Source organism: Pinus tabuliformis, chromosome 9 (genome assembly GCF_031772625.1).
Source record: "Pinus tabuliformis cultivar Carrire ecotype Pingquan chromosome 9, CPIR1, whole genome shotgun sequence".
NCBI lineage: Eukaryota > Viridiplantae > Streptophyta > Pinopsida > Pinales > Pinaceae > Pinus > Pinus tabuliformis.
Genome location: NC_142307.1, coordinates 501,782,068 through 501,801,160, shown reverse-complemented (window position 1 = coordinate 501,801,160; position 19,093 = coordinate 501,782,068). Strand labels below are relative to the sequence as shown.

Sequence of the window (19,093 nt, the reverse complement as noted above, 5' to 3'; positions counted from 1 at the left end):
ATGTTCTGGTCGATAAAATGACCAAGTTTGCCCATACTCTTCGCATCCAACCAAATCCTCTGCATGACAGGTGGAAGAACAATTCTTCATAGAGAACTATTCAGATTTGCGATGTTCTTCCAAAGACCTTTTTCAATGAACAGGATAACCAGTTTATGGGGGCATTTTGGCAGGAACTTTTCTAGTTGGTTGGACCGAGTTCATACTTAGTATGAGCAACCACACCTAAAATGATGGGCAGGCCGAGATTGTGAACAAGTGGTTGGAGGGGTACCTAAATAACTATGTGACGAGGCAGCAACGCACATGGGTAAAGTGGCGACACCTAGGGAATATTGCTACAACACCACCTATCATGTGTATATATGTATGTCTCCCTTCCGTGCTTTATATAGTTACGATGCTTTGACTTTTGCTAACATGTTTTTTGGAGACAGTCCGTCCTCGAGGGCCAAAGATTGGCTCTAACTCAAGGACAACTTATAGACCTTCCAAAACCAATAGAAGAAATACGTTGATAGGCACATGATTGAGAGCCACTTTATGGTTGGAGATTTGTTTTTTCTCAGACTCCAACCACATAAATAGTCCACTTTGGAGCAGAAGGGAGCTAAGAATCTCAAACCACACTTCTATGGGTCGTACAGGGTGACAAGATGAGTGGGAGAAGTAACATATGAGCTGGAGCTCCCACCAGAGAGTAAGGTGCACAACGTGTTTCATGTCTCATGCCTAAAAAAGGCAATGGTACAACATGTGAAAATTGTTATTGAGTTTCCACCCCTTAGGAGAAATTCAACTTGGGAAGAGAGAGAAGAGGCAACTTGACTTGGGGGACCCACATGGAAGATAAATGAGGAAGCAAAGTTAAATGGAGGTGAAGAGCCTCATTTTGGGCCTTTTTCTAATTTGAGAATCGAACCCCCTTGTACGCTTGAGTTGTTGAGCCAAGTCTACACAATGTTGATCAACACACGAGGTTTCCAAGTAGAAATCTCAACTCCATCTTCAATGGACTCTGAGTGCCACTCTAGGGGAGATTATCACCACACCTCAGAGTTGTTTTAGGAAGATTTGTAGGTTTATTCAACCACTGATTGCAGCAGACTAGGCGCAAAAGAGGAACACACATTCCTTGGGAGAGTCAGTTTTAGAGCAGATTAGATTCTGAGCTTTTGGGGACATATTTCCTTGATATTTGTTGAATATTCTTGGTGGTTTGCAAGGTTGGTTTGGAGGCTATTCTCCATTCTGAAATTTCCATTTTTGGGCATGCGCAGAGGTAGACAGGCAGGGCCTACGCAGTCATTGTGGAGTCGAGCTTGTGTGGGAGGAAAGACCAGGAATTGGGAGATGGAAATTGCAAAGAGCCATAAGATGAATTTGTAGAGGGATTTCTCAGTGTTTTGGGCATGAGTTGCAGCTGGATTCTTGGAGGTTGCAAATAGCCAGTGAAGGGAGAAAACCACACTATTTGGGGGTGTTTTGGGGTGGTTGGAAGGAGGTCAAACCATTTATGGGTTTTTGTCGATTTGTTACTGGGAGGACCTAAATTGTTTTTTTATAGTTTTTTTAGCATTTTTGGGGTCCTAAACACCTATCCTACTTTAGCCATAGCAACATAATTCACTAGACCTAAACAAAGTTTGGAGGGAGAAACATTTTGACACTTGAACAGTCATTTCTCACACCTGGGTTTTGCATGCTTGTTGTATCTAGCCCAGGTGCACTTGTTCTATCTCATCTGTACTCCCATGGTCAAAATAATAAAATGGTTGAGTTCTTTTGGAAATTCTTCTGGTGTAATTGACGTATGTTGTGTGTTTGGTTTGATTTTCTTGCATGCATGTGTTTCTTTGATTTAAGCACTTAATATTCTCATTAGGAGTATTACATAAGTGCTCTTGTGGAATTAAACCTATGGTGTAAATCACATTCATTGAAATATAAGTGATTCTTGACAAACTATGTATATTTATGTGCTTTCTTGCTAAATATATATTATAGTATGTGTGATACCCAATCATGTTATGAAGTGGTCGTTCTTACTTTGATCACCCTGAAATGTTCTTATGCTTACCTGTGGATTGTTAATGTGCTCTTGCGATGTGTTTTCATTATTTTGAGCACGGGACTTAGAAAAACCTAGTCCTAGTTATTTCTAATGTTTATGGTAGTAGTAGGCATTTTGTCAAGTAAGATGTTATGATTGAGAAGATAGGGGGCATTATCCCTCCAACCTCTTGGACTGCTATTATGGTTGGTTGGATGTGAAAGAACTCTTAGTGAGTCTCAACTAAGAAAGTTTGGTATGTTTTAAATAGACTAGAGAAGCCTTGAATCGGGTTTTTTTTGTTTTTTTTTGTTTTTTTTTGTTTTTTTTTTATCGAAGGGTCCTATTGATGATGTGAACCAAATTGTAAGAGTAAAAGCCTTGAATGTAAGGGGAGGTCTTAGAGGAAAAAATATTCACATAATATTTGGTGTAAAGTGTTAAAGAGTTCATTGAAGAACTCTTAAGCTAGTTGGAGGCCCATTTAAGGGCTTGATGTAGGTTTGTGCGACCTCTAAGTGAATGTGTTTGGTCTTTACTATGCTAGTCAAGGGATTGAACAATTATGTTGTATTCTTGCTTGAATGTGAATTAGTTGTAAGGTTTCCTTGCTTGGGATGAGAAGGTTTGAAGGCCTTAGATGGGTGTAAATTGTGACACTGACCCTGTTGGATCCTTAATAAAAACCCTGACAAATGGCTATGAAATAAAATAATTTGGAGACCTATGTATGCTTGTGAAGACTTATGTGTTGTCAGGAATTTTTTAGGCAAATTATTACCTTGTTAAAGCCCTTTTTATTCCTTAAGACAGTTTGAGAAATTGTTTATGTGAAAGCCCAATTCCTTGGAGAAATTTGGGGGTTGAATTCAAAATTAGGGATTAAGGGTTTATAGCCCCAGCCCTAGGTTACATGGGTGAGTGGGGGTTATGACTAGGGGTCTGTTAAGATCCAGATTATGTTAGACAGGTAGATGGTATAAGTAGGATCTATGATGTGATAGGAATGGGGAACTAAAATCTGTTAGGGCTTGGATATCACGAGGATTTGTAATTAATATTTAATAGAAACATATATGTTGAACTAGTCAGATGGTAGAACCATTCACGGAGGAACCTCAGGGTCAAGATTTCCAAGGATCTAAAGGTTCATAAAAAATTACAGAGCTAGAAATTTAGAAATCTAAGATACCAGTGTAGTAGGCCACAAGGAGAATACATGGAGTCCAGGTGAGTATTATGGGCCTTATGGATAGGCAAACATTAATGTGTCATGCTGACATGCCATGTGTACTTATTTTGGATGATGTGGTATATCAATGTGGCAAACTTGGTGCAAAGGAGTTGATGTGGTGGTCAACATGGTGTGTACCATGGTAGGTAAGGTGGAATCTGGAAGTCCAAAATTCTAGCTAAATTGTGAAATAAGACATTTAGGAATTCCTAGATCTCGATGATCAGTAAGTCAACCTGTCAATTGTGATGGGTAAATGAAAGCCTGGATTCGGTTGGATATAGATATTTCAGAAATCCTGGATGCATATGAAAATTCAAAAGTTTGGAATTTTTTATAAATGGGATTCAAGGAAAAATCCCAGATTTGGATATGAAAGGGGGAGTGTTGCTAATGTGTCTGGTAAGGATGTGGCCTTACACAGTGGTGACACATGGGAGAAGACTACCATGTGTCATCCACGTAAAGCTAACATAGCTTTTACGATGATGACACATGGGCAAAAGGACTAGCATGTGTTTGATGTGTGGCTGTAGTACATACGTTGATGTGGTGCTTGGAAGGGAAAAAAGTCAGAAGGGCATAACCTAGTGTCCATAACTCATTTCAATGAAATTTATGTTGTTGAAAAGCTCTTGATGAGTTGAACGCAATGGTGATCTCAGGAAAGAGTTTTAAGGTGGTTGAGGGAGGAGGAATTTGGATAATCCCATCTCCATAAAGTAACTTTGGAGGTCAGGCTTGGACATCTGGTTCCCTCAAAAAGGTCTTGAGTGGGCTAGGTGATGTTACACAAAATGCACATATTGGCTATCCTTTTGATGTTGTGTTAGGATCTTGGACATCTAAGACATAAAACTATCTAGTAAAATCATCATTGGACTCATCTACTTTTGAAGCAATTATAGGCCAAAATATTTGATGTTCATAAAATCCATGTAGCAGATGAGTTTTTTTACAAAATAATTTAATTTTAACATTGTAAAACATTGTTATATCTGAAAACTATAAAAGAGAAAAAAAAAAAACCACAATTGTATTGCTTATTGTACAAGGTTTTGAAAATCATTATAAGACAAGTCTAGGGATTTTTTTTTCCTTTTTTAATATATGCAAGATGACTATAATTGAAATGAATATAATGCAATTCATGAATTTATATTAGATTTCAATAAGCAAAGAAAATAAAAGTTTTTTTCATTTTTTAGATGGTGATTGAAGAGAAAAACTAGTGCCAAAGTAACCCTAGGTCTCATGGAGTTAAGAACACTTTCTATGAGGACTAATTTTTTTATGTACTGGGAGTTAGAAACAAGGCAAAAAACTCACTAAATCCACCTAATATTGCTAGAAAATAATGCATAAATTTCACAAGGAAGGGCACCTAAAAGATGTTCCTTCAACTAGTTATCTCATTTTATCCTAGAATTGGAATTAGCAAACTTGCAAGTATTCCCAAGATATATTATGCAAATTATTACACCCAAATTAATGTGCAATGGCAACGTCATAGCAAGAAGTAACCAATGTAACATGTAACTAATCATCTCAACTAACACCAACATCATCATAATAGGTAGTCTACCCACTCACCATGCATTGATAATGTCATAGTAGGCAACTAACTTGCCTAACATGCAATAATGACATTACAACAATGAACCTACCAACATAACATGCAATGACAACATTGTAGCAAGGAACCAACTTAGCATGCAACGAGAACTTCACAATAGGCATGTAGCTAACTTAATATGCACAAACAACATCGTTGCTTGCAACTAACCAACTTAACATGTAGCAACGACATTATGGTAATGAACTTACCAATTTAACATACATTGATAATATGCACATAATTTGACATACTTCTCAAGATGCACCTCTTTTATTACCCTTCGTCATGACCTTCCACCATATGTTTTTACTTTATACTCCCCGCTTTCAACTCCTTCTAGCAATGAGCAACAAATAAAAAATTAATCTAAAAAGTTAAGATGACTATTCATATAAAAAGGCTAAACATTTTTTACTTTTTATTTTTTTTGTTTGCCATCACCAAAATCTAGTGAAACAATCTTTACCAAAACTATAAATTGTTGGCATTATGGCTAATGTATTGTCCTTAATGGCAACCTACTTGATAAAGATGTCAACATTGTGATAACAGGATTGATACAGATGATATGGACAAAGGAATGTTAGTTCAAAAACAAATGGATGATAAAATAAAAGTTTGAGAAAGTATACGCGGGTCCTGAGAAGCAAGGTCGCGTACATACGCAGGTATTGTGAAGAAAAGTCGTGTACAAAATCCGCACCATGGTAATCTGGATACCAAGGGTCTTTACCATGGTATTGGCCCATAGTAATGGGTGCGACAATAATTATTTGATCCCATCAAAGAATACCAATGACATTACTAAGGGATTGGCCTAAGGTATTGACTAAGGCTAAAGCTATATAAAGAGATGGAGATCAAGGTGTTGGGTGTGCAAGTATTGGGTTGTCTATGAATGATTTGATCTAAAATAGGTGTGCACTAAGGAGCAAGGAGAAGACTCATATTTGAAAGATATGAAATATGTTGACATATATGCTTATTTGTTGCAAATGTCTACGTAGCTAATATTGATGAAACTGTGACATTATGATATATTCAAAAGCTTGTAGTATTGATAGTAAAGGTTGCGGAAAGTGAAATTGTGTTTGCAGCAAATTTTTTTTATGTTTGTACGCAGGTTTGTTTGTGCATAGTCACATACATTCGCAGATCCAACTCTGTAGGGTCACGTATATATTTTGCAAAATATTTTTTCGGTATGAGCATATCTATACGCGAGTGTTGTGCATGTTAAGCATGTACATATGTTGATATTCCTTGTGGAAGTCACATATACAAATTAGGGTTTGATCTAATGATTGATGTTTACAGTTGATGTTGTCTGGTTTACTTGTTGTTGTCTGTCGATGATGTCTATATCATGATGATCTATGTTTGACAATGAAAATTGAGGTGACTTGGTTGAATTGATCAGTTTTAATGATACAAAAGTTTGACTGGGTATATGATCTATGGTATGTAATTGGTTTAAAAATCTGTGATTGGTTCAGTAATATGTAACTAGTGAAATGGATTATGTATGATTCTTCAGTGTTTACTATTTTGATATTTGTACGCAGGAGTTATACAGAGAATATGCATATATACGCGAGCCTTATTCAGTACAATCATGTACATAATTTGATGTTTGTTATTTCTGGTTGGGTTCTGCATTTAGTGATTTGATGCTTTAGAATTTCAATTGATTTGCAGTGTGACAGTGTCTCAGATTCAGTGCTTCAGTTTGTTTGGGTTTATGGTTGATATGGGTCCAGTTTGAAAATTTGATGAAAGGTGGCCTATATTTTGTGTGATGATTGTTTGATAGGTGGATCTAGTTTGAAATATTTTGAAAAGTGGTCCACAAGGAGCTGAGGGTTGCAACCTTCATAAAGGGGGTAGGAGCTCCCTTCTAGTAGGAGTTGGTAAACGAGTTCAAGGGATTGTAGCTCCCTTCCAGTAGGTGCTGGAGAACGAGAGAAGATTGTAGCCTTCTGCAGGTGGGTGCCTGTGTACTAACAAGATTTTGCATCAGTACAAATGTAATATTTTCTATATCATAAGAAAGAAGACAATGACAACAACAATAATGGTTTTCTCTGACATTAGGTTTCCACCTAAAATCCCATTGTTCTATGTGTGCTTGTTGTGATTTCTTTATGTTCTTTACTGCATACTGAAAAGTAATTTATCTACTAATGCATTGATTGAAGACAATTATCTGATAGAATACATAAAAAATCAGTAAACTACATATACGGTGGTTTCCTTCTTTGAAGTAGCGTACATACGCAGGTTGCCTTAATAATAGTAGCGCATATTATTTTCAGAATATGAAATTTGGAAGTTTAAATTTAAAATATTGCTTCACCCCCCCCTCCCCCCACTTCCCCACCTTCAATATTTTTCCCAACAATTGGTATCAGAGCAAGTCCCTCAGAAGAAGCTTGATTGCTTAAAGGGATATCCATCAAGATGAGCAGTCAAGAGGGAGTATCTTCTATCAGACCACCTTTGTTTAATGGAACTAACTTAGTAGTTTGTTAATTCAAAATGAGAGCATATTTGCAGTCACTTGGGGCTGATGTATGGGCAATCGTTGAAGGAGGATATCAATATCCATCCTCCATTCCCATAGATGATGCAGGGAAGAAACAATATGAGACCAATGCAAAGGCAGTCAATGCTCTCTTAGGAAGCTTGGCAGAATCAGAATTTGTGAAGGTTATGCAGTTGAATACCACAAAAGCTATATGGGACAAGATTATCCAGAGCTATGAAGGTGACACTAAGGTAAAGAGCGTTAAACTTCAAACATTTAGAATTCAATATGAGACTCTCAGAATGCATAATGATGAAAGTATTGCAAGTTTTTTCCTTAGGGTAGATGAGATCGTTAACTCAATGAAAAATCTTGGTGATGAAGTAAAAGATTCAATTGTTGTTGAGAAAATTCTAATACCTTTAACCCCAAAGTTCGATTCCAAAGTATTTGTCATTGAAGAAATGTATGATTTGAAAAATCTCACGATTGAATAGCTCCATAGGATTTTAACAACTTATGTAATGAGAAAAGTGGGTTCATCAGATATTAGAGAAATAATATTCAAAGCTACATAAAAAGGGAAGGAAAAGGAAGAGCTTAAGGAAACTTGTTACATTTCAGACAAAGAAGAAGCGAATTTCATGTAGAAACTTCAAGTAGGAACTGACAAGTTTAGATGTAGGCTTCCTTTCAAATGTTTTGCCTGTGGAAGGGTTGGTCACTATGCTATTAAATGTCCTCATAAAGAAAATCATGAGAAAGGGAAGAATTATTCAAAAGGGAATGTTAAAGGAAGGTTTGATAACAATAAATTTTTCATATTCATGAAGATAGTGAATATTCTTCCAGTGAGGATGTTGAATCTGATCAAGATTTTCAATTGCTTATGGCATTTGGAGAAAAACGTGTAAATGAACCTGATGATGCTTTTATGGATGCTCTAGAAGAAATGGATATCTGTCAGGAAAATACTCTTGTTGAAGAAATAAATCAACTAAAAATCGTATAGAAGAAGATAAATTAGCTGAAGAAGTTTGGAAGAAACAAGTTCTAGAAAAATAAAGGCACTGTGAAAATTTAGAACTTGAAATAATGGGTCTGAGAAAGGAAATTCAGAAAACAATATCTCCAATCTTATATTTTCTAAATGATCTAAGACTTTAGAAGAAACCATCAAAATGCAACGCTCTCCTCTAATCAAGACAGGTCTTGGATACAATTCAAATGGTGAATCATCAAAAACTATAAAATCTTCTGAAACAGGTACAAGAAGCTACCTCAATTAGTAAAAGGAACTAATCATCAGAATTATAGTTCTCAGTAAAAAAAATGAAGGATCAAATATCTCTCAAGCAAAACAACCTTACCATAATCAAAGGGAAAGCTACTCAAGAAGGTATTATACTCCCAGGTACTCCTACTTCAATGGTCAATGCTTCACTTGTCATAATTTTGGTCACAAAGTTGTTCAGTGTGTTGCTTATAAAACTATTATGACTAGAGAAGCAAGAAAACAAAAGAATGAGATCGGGGCAAAGAAATCTTCTTTTAATGTTTTCTCACCTCTTTAAGATGAAATTGAATGTTCTCTTTGCAATAACTTTGGTCATAAGGAAATTGAATGCAGTAGCAGTGTGGGACCATCATACTAGCATGAGCATAATACAATAATACCTAAGGCATGGAATAAGAAAACTACATATTTTGGAAATTGTAGTCTAGCTTTGTGTGTAGGAGATCAAGAATAATTGTGGTACATTGAAAATGGATGTTCGAAGCATATGACAAGTGACAAAGATAAGTTTATTTCTTTTAATGAAATAAAAAAATAAAATAATGTAATTTTTCGTAATAATTCACCTGCTGTTATTAAAGGGAAAGGAACCATGTTGTTAAAGATAAAATTCAAGGTTGGAAATGTTTTATTTGTTGATGGATTAAGGCATAACTTGTTAAGTGTTAGTCAAATGTGTGACCAAGGGCATGAAGTTGTTTTCAGATCAAATAACTGTGTGGTAAGAAATCTAGACATAGGTAAGATCATAGTAAAGAGAACAAGAACTCTAGACAATGTTTATGTCTTAGAAGGTGACCAAGAAAATTGTTACTTAAGCAAATCTGAAGAAAGATGGATTTGGAAAAAAAATGTTGGGACACCTTAGTTTTTCTCAATTATACAAATCAAGCATATTGGGAGCAGTTCGTGACTTGCCCAAAATCTCTCCACCTAAAAATGGCATATGCAAATCATGTCAATTTGGTAAGAAAACCATAGTTCAGTGTAATGCTAAAGAATATACTTCAAGTAAGCCACTTGAACTTATTCATACTGATTTGTGTGGTTCTATGATAAAGAAGTCTTCTTGTGGTGAACAATACTTCACATGATTCATTGACGATTTTACAAGAATGCGTTGGATTGGCTTACTAAAACATAAAGATGAAGCATTTGATAAATTTAAAGTATTCAAGGCTTTGGTAGAAAATGAGTTAGATTTGAAAATCAAATGCCTTAGATCTAATAGAGGAGGAGAGTTTATATCAGATGAGTTTTTCAATTTATGTGAACAACATGGTATCAAAAGACAATTTCTTGTAGCTAAGACTCCTCAACAAAATAAAGTAGCAGGAAGAATGAACAGAACAATCCAACAAATGGTGTGTGCCATTCATGATGAATTAGGAACACCACATACCTTATGGGGGGAAGAAACACATACAACCATGAATATTCTTAAAAAAACTCATGTTCAAGTAAACAGTGATAAAACTCCATATGAACTATGGTATGGTAAGCCTGCAATTGTCAAACACTTTAGAATTTTTGGAAGAAAATGTTACATAAAGAAAAATGATGATAAGGATGGAAAATATTATTTTAAGAACCATATTTATAATTAATCTTAATAAATAATTGAAAGAAAACAATAAAAATGAAATATAATTAAAATAATTATGATCCTAATAAATTATAATTAAAAATAATAAATTATAATTAAAACAATCATGACCCTAATAAATTATAATTTAACAATAATTTAATAAAAATTAATAACCCTAAGATTACTGTCGGCTGTGCATCTCAAACATCTATTTATTGAACTGAATAATAAACCAGTCTTCCATAAATCTTTCACATCCTGAAGATGAACCACCGTTGCTGGTTCTAAACGTCGATCATAACAAAAACCTAATGCGAGATGAATCCGGAAGATGATCTACACAAGAATGGAAAATTTAAATCTAGAGTTGATGAAGGAGTCCTTCTTGGATACTCTTCTAGAAGCAAGGGATATGCATGCTAGAATAAAAGGCTTCAAAATATTGTTGAATGCATAGATGTTGTAATTGATGAAGCATCCACAATGTACCAAAAGAGAAGAACCCACTGATGAAGAACCTCTCCCTACTACAAGGCAAAAGGTTGTAGGAGAAGGAAATAGAGAAGCATAAGAAGAAGGAAACAAAGGTACATATACATCAGAAAAAGACTCCTTCAAGGCATGTTAAAAAAAAATCATCTTGAATCTCAAATTATAGGTGAAAAGTAAGCACGAATACAAACTAGAAGAACTCTTATTGGAACTTCTAGTTACTTAGCCTTACTATCCATAATTGAACCTTAAAATGTGAATCAAACAAGCAAAGATGATTTTTGGGTTAAGGCAATGCATGAAGTACTTGATCAAATAGAAAAGAACCATACATAGGAGTTAATACCAAGGCTTCATGATAAAAATATTATTGGGACAAAATGGGTGTTCAAAAACAATCTGAATGAAAATGGAGAAATAGTTCAAAACAAAGCAAGACTTGTATGCAAAGGCTATTCTCAACAGGAAGGGATAGACTTTGAAAAAACATTTGCACCTGTAGCTAGACTTGAAGACATAAGAATGTTTCTTTCATTTTCAAGTTTTCATAACTTTAAAGTATATCAAATGAATGTTAAATCTGCGTTCTAGAAGAAGAAGTCTATATAGAACAACCTTAAGGGTTCATTCTTGGCAATGATAAAAATCTCGTGTGCAAACTTAAGAAGGCATTTTATGGATTAAAACAAGTTAAAACAAGTTCCTCGTGCATGGTATTATCATTTTTGCAGGTACATTCAACAACAAGGGTTCAAAAAGGGGTTTGTAGATAACAAATTATATATCAAAATTGATAAAGGTAAACTCTTGATAGTTGTTGTTTATGTAGACGACATCAATTTTGGAAGCAATGTAGAGTCTGTGAGTCAAGGATTTGCTTCAGTTATGCAGCAAGAATTTGAAATGTCTCTACTTGGTGAACTAACATACTTTCTTGGTCTTCAAGTTCAACAAACTAAGAATGGTATCTTTCTTTCTCAAACCAAGTACCTCAAACAAATTTTGAAAAAATATGGGATGGAGGGATGCAAGCCAATATGCACACCAATGATAACATGATGAAATATTAGTCAAAATGATGATTCTCCTTCAGTCAATCAACCAGAATACAAATCTATGATTGGCAACTTGCTCTACCTTATAGGTACAATACCAGACATTATGCATGCAGTTGGATTGTTGGATAATTTCAAGCAAATCCTAAGGAAACTCATCTCCAAGTTGTTAAGATTATATTCAAGTACATATAGGGAACTCAAGATTTTGGTCTATGGCACCCCAAAAATGTAGATTTTACTCTTCATGCTTACACAAATGTAGATTGGGCAAGTAATATTGATAACTGCAAAAGTCATAGTGGAGGAGCATTTTATTTGGGACCTTGCTTGATTTCATGGTTCAACAAGAAAAAAATCTCCATTGCTTTATCTACGACTAAGGCAGAATATAACACTGTTGCATCTTGTTGTACTCAACTTCTATGGATAATCCAAACATTGCAAGACATTCAAGTCACTTGTCCTCAACATATACCTATTCTTTGTGATAATACTAGTGCCATAAGTATCTCTAATAATCTTGTTATGCACTAAAAAACAAGCACATTCCATTCAAATATCATTTTCTAAGAGAACAGGGGCTTGAACAAAAGGTCAAATTGGAGTATGTTCCTTCAAAGGAACAAGTTGCATATATATTTACAAAGCCACTTCCATGTGATTCCTTTGAATATCTCAGACAAAAATTAAGAATGATTCTTGCTTCATCACTCTGCTAATTATTCTGACAGGTATGTCATGTTCAAGGGGAGCTCATATTATAAATTACTACAGTTTACTCCTTGTACGCGGATGATGTGAAGGACAGTCACGTATGTACACAGTTTTTGAGTTAGACATACTCGTATGAATCTCAATGATTGATAAAAATGGTAGAGATTCAGGGGGAGACTCTTATATGCATTCATTATTTCATGTTCGGTCTTTTGTTTCTGACATTGGTTTGCTGCAGTTTGTTGGTTCAGGGGGAGCAACTATTATAACCCTAAAGTCCCTTGTTGGCCTTATGGTTCCATAAGCATACCTTGTTGCATATCTTTGCTAATGTCTGGATACTTCTTCTGTTACTATCGGAGATTTATATGTTGATCTTCTACACTAGTTATCAATGATGCATGGATTCCAAATGATAAAGTTATCTATTGACATGCTTGGTGAAGAGGATGTGTTTGCTATCGTTGGTATTGATGATTGGTACCATGGCGATAAGGATGTTCATGTTGAATTTATGTTGCTACTATCAAATATTCATGTTGCAGGTTCATATATTGTATATGGTGGTTCTTTATGACTATCATGATCTTACAATCTCATTGTTGAGGTCCTGGTTTTGATTATATATGTCATATATGTCCCTTGATGTAAAGGTCATGTAAAGACCCATGATGTAGTCATTGTAATGTTAAATCATGTATGGGATATTGGGATCAAGCCATGCTTTGTATGTAATCCCATTATTTTGGGCAACTAAAGTAATGTTGGGTCAAATATGAAACCCCACTATGTTGGGTGATTGATGTAATCATGAGTCACTGGTCCTAACAAATGTCATTTTTGAGTCATACAGTCTTGTACTCTGTTGAATATCTTCATAAGGTTCAACATATGCTCAGGGGGAGCATGGTTAGCATGTAGTTCTCATATCAACAGATCAAACCTACAATGTTCCCCTCTACACAGGAGGAAGATAAGTCTTTATTCAACATTGGTTAGCCCTTTTCCCTTAATGTCAAAGGGGAGAGAAGCTTGGTGTTTGGAGAAGAATGCTTAGAGAAGTTTGGTAAGAAGTCTTGGTGTTTGGAGAAGAACGCTTGGAGAAGGTTGGTAAGAAGTCTTAGTGTTTGGAGAAGAACGCTTGGGGAAGGTTGGTAAGAAGTCTTGGTATTTGTAGGCGTGTTTGGAGGTGTTTACAGATGGTGACCAAACATCAAAGTGGTTGTCATCAAGTCAAAGGGGGAGATTGTTGGCATTATGGCTAATGTGTTGTCCTTGATGGAAACCTACTTGATAAAGATGTCAACATTGTGATAACATGATTGATACATATGCTATAGGTGATATGGACAAAGGAATGTTAGTTCAGAAACAAATGGATGATAAAATGAAAGTTTGACAAAGTATACATGGGTCTTGAGAAGCAAGGCCATGCACATACGCAAATATTGTGAAGAAAAGTCGTGTACAAAATCCGCACCATGGTAATCTGGATACCATGGGTCTTTACCATGATATTGCCCCATAGTAATGGGTGTGACAATGGTTATTTTATCCCTTCAAAGAATACCAATGACATTACTAAGGATTGACATAAGGTATTGACTAAGGCTAAGGCTATATAAAGAGATGGAGATCAAGGTGTTGGGTGTGCAAGTACTGGGTTGTCTATGAATGATTTGATCTGAAACAAGTGTGCACTAGAGAGCAAGGAGAAGACTTAGATTTGAAATATATGAAATATGTTGACACATATTCTTACTTGTTGCAAATGTCTAAGTAGCTAATATTGATGAAACTATGATACTATGATCTAAATGATTTATTCAGAAGTTTGTAGTATTGACAATAAAGGTTGCGGAAAGTGAAATTGTGTTTGCAACGAAAGTTTTTTAGATCTGTACGTAGGTATGTTTGGGCATAGTCGTGTACATACGTGGATCCATCTCTGTAGGGTCACATATATATTCTGCGAAATAATTTTCAGTATGTGCAGATCTGTATACAGGTGTTGTGCATGGTAAGCGCGTACATACACTGCTATTCATTGTGGAAGTCGCATACACAAACTAGGGTTTGATCTCATGATTGATGTTGTCTGGTTTACTCGTTGTTGTCTGTAGATGATGTCTCTATCATGATGATCTATGTCTAACAGTGAAAATTGAGGTGACTTGGTTGAATTGATCAATTTTAATGATACAAAAGTTTGATTGAGTATATGATCTATGGTTTGTTATTGGTTCATAAATCTGTGATTGGTTCCATAATTTGTGATTGGTTCAATAATCTGTAATTGGTGAAATGGTCTATGTATGATTCTTCAGTGTTCAATATTCTAAGATTTGTACACAGTAATTATACAGAGAAGACGCATATATATGTGAGTCTTATTCAGTATAGTCGCATACATAATTTGATGTTTGTTATTTTTGGTTGGGTTCTGCATTTAGTGATTTGATGCTTCAAAATTTTAGTTGATTTGCAGTGTGACAGTGTCTTAGATTCAGTGCTTCAATTTGTTTGGGTTTATGGTTGATATGGGTCTAGTTTGAAAATTTGATGAAAGGTGGCCTACAGGTTGTGTGATGATTGTTTGACAGGTGGATCCAGTCTGAAATATTCTGAAAAGTGGTCCACAAGGAGCTGAGGGTTGCAGCCTTCAAAAAGGGGGTAGGAGCTCCCTTCCGGTAGGAGCTAGTAAAAGAGTTCAAGGGGTTATAGCTCCCTTCCAGTGGGTGTTGGAGAACGAGAGAATATTGTAGCCTTCTGCAGGTGGGTGCCTGCGTACTGACAAGAGTCTACATCAATACAAATGTAATATTTTCTTTATATCATAAGAAAGAAGACAATGACAACAACAACAATGTTTTTCTCCTACTTTTGTTTCCACCTAAAATCCTAGTGTTCTATGTGTGTTTGCTGTGATTTCTTTATGTTCTTTACTACATACTGAAAAATAATTAATCAACTGATGCACTAATTGAAGATAATTATTTGATAGAATACATAAAAATTCAGTAAACTAGATAGATATTGGTTTCCTTATTTGAAGTAGCGTACATACGCAAATAACCTTAATAACAATAACTTATATATATATATATTTTTTTTATTTATTTATTTTTTAAGTTTAGACATTTAAATTTAGTGATTCGCCTCTCATTATTTTTCACAACATAGGTTTAAATAAATAAAATCAATATATATTAACTTTTAATACCTAAAATTTAAATTTTACGAAATTTCATAAAAAAAAAATACTAATTTCTCTTCCTATAATTTTAACTTTTAAAAAAGATTAAAATTACATCACATTAAATTTTATAATTACATTGGAGACACTTTCATACCTTCAATTTTCTAATTCGGATCCTAAGCAACATTGAAAATTTCACTCTCATTCACACTTTCAATTTTCTAATCCATTGGTATGCTTAATAAATTCATAGTGAGCGCTAGTCTAAGCGGTGAATGTCCAAGTCTAATCACTCTTATTTCCAGAAGGAATTGGCTCCCTCATTGTTGCCAGCTCTTTAACCAATAAATTTAACTTTTACCTCGATAAAGGCAACCTACTTTACATTAAATTTAAGTCCCATCCCTTCTGCAACTTGGCCAGCTTTGGGAGATCCCCAAAATCTCTTAAAATCTGCTTTAAACATCCGTATGGTTAATAAATTATAATGATAATGTGTTATTTAACCACGTATATTTCCACTACCGCCTTTATTTATATGAAGTTACAAGACTAAACTGAGAAAAGCTCTTCCTCTAGGCTCTCAGCCTTCTGCTGTGCGTATCAACGTATCCTTTGCGAGCTCCAAGCATTGAAGCCCGAAGCAGTTCGATTCGATGGCAAATCCTCCAAAACCATGGAAGATCGAATACGCCAAGTCTTCAAGATCGACCTGCAAGACATGCAAAAATACCATCGAGAAAGACGTGCTGAGAATCGCCAAGATGATCGCTGCCACACAGTTCGATGGCTTCATGCCTGTAATTTTCTCCTCAGCTCATTCTATTTAATATTAAATGGGTTCCATAGAGTTCACATTCATTGCTTTTATACTGTCACTTAGCATAGATGACTGCCGCTCCATCCTCTGTATTTATATCTTAAAGAAATTGCGGCCTCGGTGCAGCATTGAGCTCGTCGTATCTTATCGCTAGGTTGGCGAGGTCATCTTATTGATATTTGGTCAGATAAGGTTATTTTTAAGTATACTGTTAGGGCATTTTTAGATAATGGGCAATTTAAGTGATATCTTTGCAGTTTTGTCCTGAATTTGTCAACCGTGCTCAAATAGGAGCACTTGTGCTCTTCATTCAACGCATTTGAGGTTTTTATTTTCACCGAGTAACGTGGGCCCCTTTTCCAGAGCTCAATCAGTACTATGCATTCTACAGTTAAATTGAATGGATGCAATGTGCTCCAAGAATGTTGAGGAAATCCGTTTTACCCTAGGGATTCTGGAGCTGTTCATATGAAGTGCTTCATCTCTCTGTATGATAACTAAAAATAGTTTACCAGGGTTTTGGCAAGGGAATTATCTGCTATATTATTTGCTATTCAGTTGGACATAGACGAAGGGTTTTTGCCAGACCAATTTCCACCAGTTTTGAAGCTTACCCAAATTTGTGGGCCAATGCAGAGTGCCACTTTCCACATACGCTAATTTGGCCTTCTAGTCGTTGTTTTATTTTAAACCTTGAGCCTTTCTGTTCAGCCAGAAATGCCATAAATATACTGGATGGTTGTTTGGTAGAGTAAATTGAGAATTCATGCTTCTGATTTTTAGCTAATGTGCATAAAAAACTATAATATTAAGAGAAGTTCTATTTCGTTGGGGTGTAATTTCCGAAGACTCCTATAAACCACTGTCCACTGCTGAGCCTCTCACGCAGCTGCTGATGATTTTTGTTCTGTGATTATTCGGGCTTTGTGCTGTTTGTTTATGATGTTTTTGGGACTCTCTATGGACTGTTAAGCTAATGCATTCATCTAATGGGCCGTTTTTTGTTTCTAAACCATCCAGTTTTTGAGTTTGTATGGTGCTCGTGGTGACCAGATTTGGGGCCTTCTTTGGGGTAGATAATGCACTCGTAGATCTCTTTTTATAACAGCTAAAGGAAGTATCTTATAAAATAAAATAAAAAATAAAAGCAGAAACAAATTATACCCAAACTTGCTATCATCGTTGATAAATTAAGAGGCAAATCTACATAAATTAGTTCATTTTTTTTGAAATTACCCTGGTTTATCAACCAAAGGGCACCAGGTCCATGTAAAACAATTCCTTCATTGAGCTAGTTGCCTACACAACTTCAGTTTTATGAAAGAACTTGTTGAGATTGTTCGGGATTAGTTTTGAAGAATTGTTTTCGTTTGAAAGTGCCTGACAAGCTTCTTATGGATCTTGTTGCCTACATGACCTCAATTTTGTGAAAGAACTTGTTGAGATTGTTCGGGATTAGTTTTGAACTATTGTCTTTCGTTTGAAAGCGCTTGACAAGCCTCTTATGGATCTTGTTGTCAGACACTTTAGTTAGTTCCCGAGAAATTGCATTAATATCTTATCTGCCTTTTGGAAATATCTATGATAAATGTGAAATGCTTTTGTTGGAAACATTGCTATCTACTATCAGCTTAATTTCATCCACTGCCTCAATTTTCTCTATGGAATTGGTTTGGTGATGTAATTTCAGTGATAGAATTACTCACTCATTGTATTGCAAGGCATTCAAATAGTTATTGGATCTTTATGGTCATGGGAACTTGGCAATGGAGGCATGACATGTGCTTGTCCTTCTAATAATAGAGCCACTTTAAGTCATGGGTGGATTTTTATCTATTAAGCAATTTGGTTAATTGATTTGTAGTGTAACAAGGTCAATGTTGTAAAGTTTTTCTACCCCTTTTGAATGGTTCCTTGGAGAACTATCAAATTTTGTTTTAAATGATTCATAGACTTGTGATGATAGTCCATTTTATCTGTCCAATAATCTAGTTGCATAGAGTGACTCTCCAATCTATAGATCATGGGTTCTTATTCCTAAAGGTTGTGAAGAGCCAAGTTGACTATGGTTTAGTGCCCTCCATGTGAGAGCTGATTGTTGCAATACCAACAAAACCTTGTGTTTATAGTAGGCTTGGCCTTTATTGTTGTCTTGACACCATTCAACCATCCATGAAGCATTGAACTCACATATTCCTCTATTTTCTTTGAAAGGTAGTCTTGGCCCACTTCTAGGCCTTCACATCAATGAGACAACACTAATAAGGTGCCATTACAGCTTCCTTTTCTACCGGACTTGTTAAAACACGACATGATTTAGGAATAGAAGACTACGTAGAAAATGTGAGCCAACTTTGGAAATGTGAGCCACCATTTTAGAAATGGTTGTATATATGGCGAGGCTCTTTTCATGAAAAATTGTGTCAAAGTGAGTGTTAAATTATGGTATGTTATATGCTTAGAGCAGTTTACTTATTTTTCTTCTTATTACCC

At 35.4% G+C, this 19,093-nt stretch overlaps 1 protein-coding gene across 2 annotated transcripts in view; it reads left to right on the top strand.

Annotated features, from left to right (window-relative positions):
* The window catches only part of PARP1 (poly(ADP-ribose) polymerase 2), a 517,112-nt gene that overhangs the window by 201,896 nt on the left and 296,123 nt on the right, over positions 1 to 19,093 (top strand). Inside the window, exon 1 of one of the 2 annotated variants that reach the window (XM_089445251.1) lies at positions 16,317 to 16,580. The exons of the other annotated variant lie outside the window; for it this stretch is intronic. Within the exon in view, the coding sequence (XP_089301377.1) occupies positions 16,437 to 16,580 (144 nt within the window). The 5' untranslated portion in view covers positions 16,317 to 16,436. Of the gene's footprint in view, positions 1 to 16,316; positions 16,581 to 19,093 lie in introns of those variants that run through there. 2 annotated transcript variants of the gene reach the window in all.